Consider the following 11,894-nt stretch of genomic DNA (forward strand, 5'->3'; position numbering starts at 1 on the left):
CGTAGGTGACAACCATTTGCTTGGGCGTTAGGTCCTGGTTTCCCAGATCTGCCAGTATAGAAGTCTACGTTAGTCAAAAACTGAAGCAAAGTTTTTAGCTATGACATGCGGTTGCATGAGTATAGCTCATTTTTTCTTGCCAAGACGAACAAATCTAAACTGTAATGGCCTTGCTAGGTCATCACAAAGCCTCAGATCCTGTTCTTGTCAGCAGAATAACACTATGGTACGAGTAGCCAAGTAGAGGGCATGAAAAAACAGCTCAACGCTCTAAAGAAAACAATCTTTAATGCGCTTTATTTTAACATTTAAAAGAAGAAACAATATGTCTTCCTGCTCTTTTACACCACTGACTATTATATTAATAAATAGAACTTTTTACAACTGTACCAGTCAGTTATTAGTGTAAAGCTGAACAGAGCTGACTTTGCATACCTGCCTGCTGGCATCATGAATGTGCTGCCAAAACACTGCTGACCGAGTTAATGACCTGACCGTAGAAAGCTTCCATTTTCTTGCAGTTTACTCATGAGGCATAGTGTACATTTTCAAACTCCTATAATAAGACGTTGAAACTTTGATGAAAATTTAACTACAGAGCGCCGAATCCCTTTCTATTTATGCTTAAACGGCAAAAATAGAGACCACGAATCTATATTTATTTTTACTTAAAATTTTTGAATGCTAAATATTGACAAGCTGGTTCTGATATTCTTTATTTGCATAACCATTTCTAAAAGTGGTCAAGGATGGAAAGTCATGAAAAAATTTTTCTTCAACCTGCATCATAATGTCAAAATATCGGGTAACAGTTTGCACTGAAGAGCTCTTGTGAGGAAAACAAGTGGCACTGTAATAGCGTTCTTATGTCCCAACCTGCTTCAAGTGGCCCGCTTAGCTGTTGATACTGAGTAATGGCTCCTGGTTGAACCTTTTACTGCTTATTATTTCAATGTGATCCAATGCTGGATTAATTGCTCCCTAATGATTGGCAAGAGAGAACACCTTATACACAGTGACTCGAATGATTACTATATTTCTTATAAAATGATATCATTAACAAAAACGGTAACAAAGTTATTCACTTATTTAGTTAAGAGAAGCAAAAAATACTGTGAAAGGAAAAAAGTAAAGCTTCGAAAGATTTGGAATTTTCTAAAGTCGACAATAGTTTTGTGATTCATTTTAATTTCGTAAGTCGGGTGAACCAACTAACTTAACACTAAAAGTAAACAAGAAACAAGAACGAAAATAATTCAAGGGCTTTTTTAATCTATTTTAAGCCACAAAATGTTTCACATATAAAAAGAGTTCATAAATATTCTCTAAGAAGAAAATTTACTAATAGCACTATATATATAATTTACGAAAAATAATGATTGTTGAATTTACAGGACAAAAAGTGCTGTGCGCCACAGATTTGCATGTGACAACCAGGTCGTCAGTGGTCTTGTTCATGTTTAGAGAGATTTGAATGGGAAGGTGGCGACCTCTCTCTCGCTTGAGCTCTCACCGAGGATGAGACTGAGTCAGGCTTGATTGTTCTATCATCTATATAATCATAGAAACAAGATGATTTTAGGGTTGTGCGCTAGCTAATACCAAAATCTAACTACTGGTTTAGAAAAGCCATTGACCTTTTTCCTTCAAGTTTTAATAGAGTCTAATTATTCTTGCATGTTTGCACCAAAACATTGGTTCAAATGATGTAACGTCTACTTCAATGTCCCCCGCACTTGAATTATTCAAATTCATGCATGGGTAGCATCTGCCACTCCATGTGTGAAAACTCTAACTTCACAAAATCAAGTGATAGAATATTGAGTTACAGTCGAATGTACATAAATATGTGGTTTAACCGCAGCTGTTTATATATTGGTATAGTCTAAAGTGACGACTCCTATTTGCAACAAAAGTAACAAATGCTTGGGTGGCGTATCACTGCCAATTACTGCGCTCGTCGAGTTTATACTTCAGGTGCTAAGGGAGACGGCCTTAATAAAAAGAGCAGCCAGTACACGCTATTATAACCATAACACTGGCGTGCATAACACCTCTGACAATTATCATTCTATTAGGAGGGGAGAAAAGTGAGTGCAGGGGTCACCAACAGAAAGATAGTGCCAATTCAACTTGACCCCTCTTTGTTTCAATAATACAAATAATCACTACCTCTGAGTGGTAGGTCTCAGATAACGGCCTCTTTCTTTCAATATTAAAATATTTATCAAGAACTGAAATAAATAATGAGTAGGTAAGAAGTGTGTTATTCTACCTGTTAGGCTGGGTGGAGAAGATCTGGAGGGCGATACAACAGATGGAGAGATGGTTGATGAGAGATGTGGTACACGCAGAGACGATGTAGTCGTTGGTCTACCGGTAGATAGTGATGGATTACTGAGCATGGTAGCGGGGTGCCCGGCTAAATTGGTAGCGGGGTGCCCGACTAAATGTCTGTAAGAATTGTCAAACCACGGCCTAAATGCTGTTCCATTAGGTATAGGATACGGTCTGTGACGCATAGACGACGGTCTATGGTGTACTGGTGTGTGTGCTGCAGGAGCAGCGGGTTTATTGGTAGCTACATCAGCAATAGACCATATTCTAGGCTTGCTGCCAGCACTGTTACTATCAGCATCGGGCGTAGAGGCTGAAGATTGTGGAGTGCCAGCTTCATTATGGGTGGCCGCTTCTGTATGTACAGTGGATGGTAATACGCTTGCTGAAGACTTCTGAGGAGAAGCATTTTCTGTCTCAAAATCGCTCAAATCTGAAAATATAAAATAGACTAGGTTCAGTGATTTGCTGAGTATATCCCTGATGTTGAAAGGCATAGAGGTGTACCGCAGCTTGATGAGGAGCTAAGGTTAAGAGGTTAGACTTGGCTTAGTGAACTAAAAAAGCAGCAAAATATTAACGCAATATCCTTATTTTTCTCATGTTAAAGATAAAACATCAAACAACCAAAAGGTCTTCGATTAGTCAAACCTGCTAAAGTCACAGAAGCTTGCTAATTTTTAAATTGCTGAAAATTCTTCTGGTTAGATTAGACACTTGCAGTGAAAGTTCATCTGCCAGTCGTATTGTGACGAGATAAAAACTAATCTCGCGCCTTACATGAGAAGTTAGACACTAGGACGACACGATTCTCTCCAAGTGATGATACTACTCATCGCTATCAACGATTTTACATATTCTAGTCGCCAGATTATAAAACAAATCCTCCTTATATATTTTCAACATCTACTATAGATAAAATTTGGGTAAAACTGATCAGCCAATATTGACAAAGAATATTAGATGAGACGGCAAAGAGGACAGGCATAGCCAAACTGTATCATACGTTGGCTAATTGCATAAACTATCTTGTTTAGACGTAATTAGCTCGATTGTAAACTTATTGATATGGTGAAGGACTCTGAGGGAGGCGGACAGTTGACACATGGGATATTTGAGAGTCGAAGATAATGAATAGGATACAGTCGGTGGATATCTTAATCCAGCTAGTTAGCCGCAGATCAGACCGAGAATATTTAACTACCAGTCTTGGCAAAACTTGCTTTTACCAAAAAGCATTGTAATATAATTTTATAAATATTAGCTAACATAAGTTTAAACGGCTTCTTTCGACAGATTAATCAATAGAAACTAGCTCTTCCAGGATTAGGCGGTATCAGCTGGATCATCTACAACCTTATGTTTCATCTTCCCAGAAACCTTGCGAACTCTTTGATCTCTGACGAACTCTCTTTATTGCCAGGAAGACCTATGCCATTCACCTCAACTTTATAACAAACTCACGCATTAAGACGGTGTTGACAAGGCTAGTCATAATCGTAACCACTTTGATGGTAAACTTTTAATCTATGACTCTACCTGGGCCACCAGGTTGATGCGCCTCCTCATAACTGGCAGCTGAGACATTGCCCACCGATCCGCGGAGCAGATTCCATTTCACTATATAATCAGTGTTAGAATGCATTTTTTGTCAATCGTTATGTAATTTGGTGTTTTTGAGGATGTGCAGGGTCTATTTATAACCGACAATCAATGGCGAATAGTGTTTGGTTACCTGCTATGCCATGGAACATTATTTATTTTGGAAGGTGTAAAAGATTTATTTAGCATAAACAACATGGGAGAAGTCCTCTCGCTTTCTCATGTCTGACTAGGGCAAATCATGTGTTCACACAAGTGTCATAAAGCAAAAATAGAGCCATTAATTGATGTAATGTTTACACATGCCAAAGGTAGAACAGTACCGGTGAATACCTAGTGCCGAGATCGAGAAAGGGGCCTCTGCAGGCCTACAAGGTTACTAGAATTATTTTGTAACGCTTTTAAATGGCAAATGACACTTTTTTATCTTGTTCTGTCGTTGCTACCGAGCCTTTGAGTGACCACAAATATAAATGATTACATGTTTTGGCACTGTGCTGTGGTAAGATTATGTTTGCTAACACGCCAGTTTGCGGTGCTACATGCCTTGTTTATGCGTAAAGCAGGAATCCGGAGCTTTCTCTGAAGTCTATGAGAAAACTAACATCCAGGAAACATACACCTTTTGATGCCCCAATTTGGTTAAACAGTTAGCAATAAAAATCTAGGGGTATATAGAGAACGCTTGTACTGCTGTCTGAGAATGATGCAATGGTTTATGAGTTGGGTGCTGTGTGGGAATGTACCGGAATTGTGCAAAAACTGCCAACAGCTGGAAAAGCAATTTACTCAGTTTTCTTACTCAATGGTGTGAATCTAGGAAATTTGCTAGCTTTTTAACTCGCAAGCAATATCTAGATTTATGTGATATGTTACAATATAATCCATAACAACCCGATATATATACATATACTTTTCTTAGACAGCCCACAATCATTTTAATAAAAAAATGTGTTACAAATGGTGTCACAAAAAAGGAAGTATTAATAAATAAAAAGGTATTTCCATGTGATGTCATAAACACAACAAAAATTTATGCAAAGAAATCTTAAAACTACGAAGTTCAGGTACATATCTTAACTATTTTGACATAAAATTGAAGGAATTAGCAATATAATTGTTAATCGTATTAATATCGATATATTCAACAACGTACAGAAATATTCATATAACGGGGAGACGATGGGGCCTTTATGGGATAAAACTTGGAGCTAATGCAGACACCGATGTTTGACATCTCCGAACACTTGTTTCTGATGACTTACAGAATGATGTTTATTCACAGCACGTTTACATTGCTCACATCTCATTGGCTAGTAGGTGACAAGCTCACTTTTGTATTTTAGAAGTTACCAGAAACAGTAGTATTAATAACTTTTTTTGAAATAAATAAATAAAAAAGCGATTGCTAAAAGGGACTTGAACTCGTAATCTCATTGGTCGATATAAAGTCAGAGAAAGAGGTAATAAAATAGCGACTGCTTATAGAGCATTGTTAAAAAAAATTGTCAGCATGCTTAGCCTGTGAACATCGGCATGCATGTCCAGCCACCCTTCAAAGTAGCTTTTAGAGCAGGAAACTCATGAAAAGCTGAAGCTAGGCTGCTGCTCTAAAAGCGACTCAAGTATGTTTAACTTACCAATGCTGACATCATCATCATCGCCAACTATTCCATCATCATTATCTGGTTTGTCTTCATCATCAATGCTGCTTCCATCATCGGTTCTGTTCCTTGGTGACCAGGTCATTTTGTTCTCTTTCTTTAACCTTCTTCTAGCATTTGCAAACCATGTTGACACTGAAAGAATAACAAAAATTTTACCTTCAAAGCATAAAGGTATTTATCTCCGAAGTATTTACCTAAAAAGTAAATAAATGCTTTTGAACCAAATAATAGTGGTGTATAGATTTAACTGTTTTGTGCTAGTCTTAGCATGTGCCTCATGCTTGAATCATTCTATGAGAGTAGGCTACAAATATGTTGTTTCCAATGTGAACTTTTGACATCATGTCAAACGACGATCACTGCATACCTTGTGTCAAGGTCATTTTGGTAATAATTGCAAGCATGATCTTTTCTCCTTTTGTAGGGTATGGATTCTTTCTGTGCTCGTAGAGCCAAGCTTTCAGGGTGCTTGTTGTTTCTCTGGTGGCGTTCTTGCGCCTCGCTCCGTTCAAATCGATGGACGGATAGCTAAAAAAATACAAATTGCTTCCATTGTGGGTTCGCAAAGTTTCTAAATTATATCTATTATGTTATCTATTTAATATATTAAAATGCCAATAAATACTAACTATTTATAAATAATTTAAATACATTAAGCGATATATGATTTGTTGCTCTCGCTAGAAAGTGCAACTTATTATCAAAGGAGCTCTTGAAAGAAGGGCAAGAAATTAGCTTTGCGTATTGATAAAGCAGTGGCACTCGTTTCTAGTGAAACCCTCCATTGCAAGTGGTTGAAGATTTCAACAGGCGAGTTGAGATTTCTTTTGTTATTTGGTGCTGAACAGTAAATACATTTCAGCAGCCCGAGTGACTTTTGATTTGCTTGCTCTGATCAATTTCAAGTGGCTACACCTGGGCTCCTATCCACAAACAATCGCTGTATAAACAACATAAAAGAATGAAATATAACTGAGAAAGCACGGGAGGGCACAGCTCATAATTCTATCACACGACGATCGTGTTTTCGACACACCGAGCTGTGAGTTGAAATGATCTTCAAAGCAGGCTTTAATTACTACAGAGACTGGGTCAAACCTTCTTAATGTTTGCGGTAAAATTACACATCAAACGACTTTTATTTTATGTTAAATCTGGTAGAAATGACATACACAAAGATTTCAATAGTAGAATATTTTATTACAAAGATGAGAGAGGTGGGAGGACAGGTAAATGTCTTCGATCAGGGTCAGAGTCGTTGACTGTATTGCTAACTAAACTAAGACCAGATTTTAATAATACGGCGCTAAAGGTTATAAACTGAGTTTTTATTGAATAAAGGGCAAAAGCAAACCATGGTAACAAAAGCACAGAATTAAGAACACTCAGCAGGTGACAACACTCAACAGGTGAGTAAAGTTTTGAATTGCCAATTTTTCGGAGCTAATTATTAATTTTTGTAGTCCTAGCTAGAAGTGTCATGGTTTATGATAATTCCTTAAGACCAGTGATCACGTTACAGCTTGTCAACTGTCACAACGGACTGCAGATGCTCCATGACTACCGCTGGAAATGGCCAAAGTATTTAAGAATGTCAATCACTACAACATCGAACACCATTAAATATAACTAATTGAATACAGAATGGTTGACAATAGTTGGCAGCCTTTTCAACATCTGCTATGTTCCGATCAGATATTTTTAAAACACCCTTTTGGCATTGTTTAAATAATTACGCAATGATTTTTAAGTTGTAGGAACTTTTTGTGTGTCAAAGGCGACGTTTTGCGACGATATGGCAAAAGGGTTTAGTAGGTTTAAATTCCACCGTATGATGAGCTGATCTTTTGACTGAATTTGAAAGTTGTGAATAGCTGTCTGTGTATATATATACAAGTTCTCACATTTATGTGATGATGTTTATTTAACTATTGAGCTGATATGCATAGGGTGAGCTTTACTTACGAAGGGTATGAGAAGGAAGCCGTGGCCATTGCGGCAGCGTGAGCATCATATGACAGCACCCCAGCATTTGCAGCCTGTTGTGCTTGGGCTGCGATGTGTCTCCAGACGAGCAGTGCATCTGCGTTCTCTTTCATTTCATATCCGCCATTCTGAAAGTATGTATTAAGACTGATTTAAAGATCGACAAAAATATTAATTCCTTTTTTCATTTAATCCTTTTCAATTCTACTTGAATACCAAAATAGTAAAAACAATCTAATAAGTTGAACCCAATTTAATTTTTATTACATACATTTTATATCGAAGCAGTTTAAGGTGAATACTATGATATTAGAATAATCTCTGCAACAATGAAAGTTATATTTAATTTTTCACAAATCTTATTTATATTATGCTATCATTTCTTTAAAATCAAACAACATTTAATGAATGACCTACGAGCTCTCAAACATATTTTAACAAACTGGTTGACAAGCATGCGCTGCTTGTCACAGCATGAGGCCTGTTGATAGTCACAACTGTTTATCGCTAGTTAGTCAGCAGCTTACTAAGAAGGTATCTACCTTTTCAGCACGGCAGCATTTATCAGAAAAGATTTGTAGATCTATTAAGTAAGTCATCTTATTTTTTTACACACTACTATATTATAATATTAAACGTTACTATATACTGTATTATAATATTAAACATTATTATATATTTTATTATAATATTACTATACATTATAGTATTACACATTACTATATACTATACGCACATATTAATATATACTATATTATAATATTACATTACTATATTATACATTACTATATACTATATTATAGTATTACACATTACTATATACTATATTATAATATTACACATTACTATATACTATATTATAATATTACACATTACTATATACTATATTACAATATTACACATTAATATATGCTATATTATAATATTACACATTCCTCTATACTATATTATAATTTACATATTATACTATAGAATTATAAAGTTGAGCCTGAAAAGAGCAAATCTGTTCATGAAAGATTTAGTAGCTGAGGAAGAAACAATATGTGATCAATTTTTAAAACTTATTTATATCTTCTGCTTAGAATTATGTTTAAATATATTAGTAATGACAAATATATATATTCATATAAATGTATTAGCAATAAAAAATAATACATAAACCAATTTTAACCACTGAAACCATTCAAAAATATTTTTAAATGTAGTGGAATCAATAACGATATTTAATATTATTTAATCTATCATCAAATCATATTCTGATCGCTAATATAATATAATATAATTGTGTCCGTATAATATTGTTTATGCATAGAGCTCTTTGGACCAAACTTTAGCTGACAGTGCTGTTTTAGAAGCTTACCATGGCTGTGTAGAAAATTCGAGGATCAACCATGCTTGGGGGCAAATTGGCAGCTAAGTGTGGAGGGAGATAACCACTAGTCGTATGTGGCCCAGTTCCTACAGATAAGTCATTGGGTATGCTTGGTACTCTCCCGACTCCAGATAAGGCTACGACGGACGTTGGACTACCACTTGGTATGTCTTTAGATCCGCTGACATTTGGAGGGGCTTGCATATTTAGTCCTCCGGCAGCAGACATCAGCAGCTAGAAAATTTAAATATTTATTCATTAAAAAAACTGAGAATTAAGTATTCTACGTATTAAAAGCAGCTATAAGCACTTTTTTAAATTAACTTTTTTGTGAAGTTGAGTCAGCAAGATATTTTAGTAAAACTGTTAAAGTCATGCTGATAGGCTGATAGGCAGGCCATCTAAAGAAGCAGCAAAAAGTGGACATATGTTGAACAAAGCATCCTGCAAATTGTTGCTAACGATGGCAAGATGGAGGGCAGGCCGGCAGCAACAATAGAGCAGGTCTAATCTTGTAGCAAGTTGGAACATTATCATGATTAACGCTGCCTGGAGGCTATTTGTTTTCTTCTTTGGTGGCCTACGTAAGCCATTATCAGCCCAATTTTGTTGTTAACACACTTACGTACTCACAATATGTGATGTTTTTAGCTAATGAACACCAGAACACAAGCAGAGAAAACATGGTTATAGAATTCAGAACAGTTTCTTTGAGGAATGCTAGGAGGCACTTAAAAATATCTGTTTCGCTACTCATCGTAGTAAGTATATCAAGCTCTATCCTAACCAGCAAGGTCGAACAGCTAGCAAACCTGTTGCAAGCATAATCAATGTTGCATTTTCAAAATACAGTTTTTTTAAATATCTCCATTTTGTCATACCTGCGTAGCTGATAGATTCGGAAATCCAGCCACTGGTAGAGGAAAGGCTGACATCTTCATCTGAGTAACTAGTAAGGATGATCCTGTACTCAATGCGGGTCTCTCAGCCGCTTGTTATATGCGGGTAGTTCCTCTACGTCTATCTTATATATAATAGAGATGAATAGAAAAGGCGGTTAAAATTTATTCCCTTGTATCGAGAGATAGAGGGAAGAGTGATGATCCGATCGAGTGAGTTTCCAACTCAGTTCTGAAGACAGTAATTAGCAATTTATAATGACATACTACCTTGTGTTATATTGTCACCCGTTCCACTTCTACTTCAATATATTATAGTAGTACATTATGCTTGTGCATTTCCCCTGCAAATAAATGAACAACGCATCAACCAATCAATGCCTGTTCAGCTGTGTAGCTCCTCCCTCTTTACAACGACACATTTATACATATGTATCCAGAGTGCATTAGATAGCCGTAACTATGCAAGCATTGTAAGCCCATAAAAATGCAATCAAAGACACAAATAAATAACAAGTAATGGATGTGGATGTGCCATGGATGTGCCTTTGATTCGCCACCTTTAACTGTTTTCTATAACGAATATCGCTCGCTTAGATAACGGAGTTACAACAACACGAGGATATAAAATATTTTTCTGCTAATGCTTTTTAATCTTTATGTAATTGTGGTGATTACTGTTAGAATTACGGTGATAAAAAGTTATTATTCCTTTCATTAGCCATATTCATCCGCATTTTACAAGGCACCTGTGAGGCCAAATAAAAGGCAAACGGTTATATAGAGGCGCTGAAATGGAGTCTATTTAAATTCAGTGTGGAAATATGAAAGCCGTGAGCTACTGCAATTAAGCAGCGCAGTCGCTTGAAGTGTTTGGCCTAACGGCAGTCAAAAGGGAACCATTATTATACAATTATTTTAATGTTAAAAGAATGATTGACTTCTAAGCGGTTCAAGTCGGACAATATTTAGAGAAGCCTGCCCGTAGCTACACAATTATCATAGATTGCGTCTCGACCCTCTCATCACATGTAAGACCTTATTGTTCCGTTATACACAAATTTATCACTTATCTTTTGTAAGCTGTATTCAAAGGAGAAGAGTGGTATGTTTATTATTGCATCGTGTCATGATTGCAAATGAAAACATCTCCTGATCGCTGAAAGCATCAACTCTTCTTCACAGTTTTCCTTTGCACCTGCGAAGAATGCATATTAGACCAATTTCCTAAAATGGCCATTTTGATACATAATTCTCAATACGCGGGCTATTCATAAGTAACATAGGCAGCCACTTTGATGCCTGCCTGACTGCACGAATACAGCCAGTTAATCGCTTAAGTTATCATGCAACATTGTTATACATTTAGTTCCACTGCAATCCTGCATTCACTGACAGTGCGCCATCAGGAATGTCTTGTTAATTACAAGCAGGATCTTCCGCACTTCAATTTTAAGTTGCGTTGTGGGGCGGGTACATAAATTTGCCGTACCCTATTTTTGAGGTTATCTCTGAAAAATTGATAACTTTAAAACCGTTTTTATGAATGATAGTTTTTTGTGTATCCGTTAGTTTTTAGACAATTTTTTTAGTAAACAGAAAAAATAACAGGCTTTAATAAAAACCACTTGAATACAATTTTTAAAATAGCTATATGTTAATGTTAACACTAACCAGCTTTATACAGTGAGTTGAATGATTTACTGTAAACTAGGAGAGATAGTTGCCCATTCAATGCTATCACTCTCTAAATCACTAGCTCCTTTCACTGGAATGCCGGTGCGAAATGCGGGCAGCTGAGAGATCATTCACCACTATAACAACAAATCTCACACCTCTCTCCTTGTAACCACACATAGAATATCTTGTTGCACCATACTCGGTATAATGGCTCTCACTTATGTGTGATATAGCGATCATTCGCTGGCATCTGATTAATGTAAGACACCGGCCACAGGCCTTTGAGCTCTCCCACTTCAATATAAATATAACAAGAAGATCTCGAGGATGCAGAGCCAATATTTAGCCGAG

General features: G+C 36.4%; 1 protein-coding gene across 1 annotated transcript; it reads right to left on the reverse strand.

The window, feature by feature from the left end:
- Positions 1–1,022: 1,022 nt before the first annotated feature.
- LOC137405661 (putative iroquois-class homeodomain protein irx-1) lies at positions 1,023–10,152 on the reverse strand. The gene is made up of 8 exons (XM_068091998.1): positions 10,134–10,152; positions 9,846–9,988; positions 8,953–9,198; positions 7,572–7,720; positions 5,974–6,134; positions 5,580–5,738; positions 2,276–2,770; positions 1,023–1,551 (listed from the first exon to the last, which is right to left on the reverse strand). The coding sequence occupies exons 2-8, from the start codon at positions 9,903–9,905 to the stop codon at positions 1,442–1,444; spliced, it is 1,380 nt and encodes a 459-aa protein (XP_067948099.1). The 5' UTR covers positions 9,906–9,988; positions 10,134–10,152; the 3' UTR covers positions 1,023–1,441.
- Between the last annotated feature and the right edge of the window lie 1,742 nt (positions 10,153–11,894).

Source organism: Watersipora subatra, chromosome 1 (assembly GCF_963576615.1).
Source record: "Watersipora subatra chromosome 1, tzWatSuba1.1, whole genome shotgun sequence".
In the NCBI taxonomy this organism is placed as follows: domain Eukaryota; kingdom Metazoa; phylum Bryozoa; class Gymnolaemata; order Cheilostomatida; family Watersiporidae; genus Watersipora; species Watersipora subatra.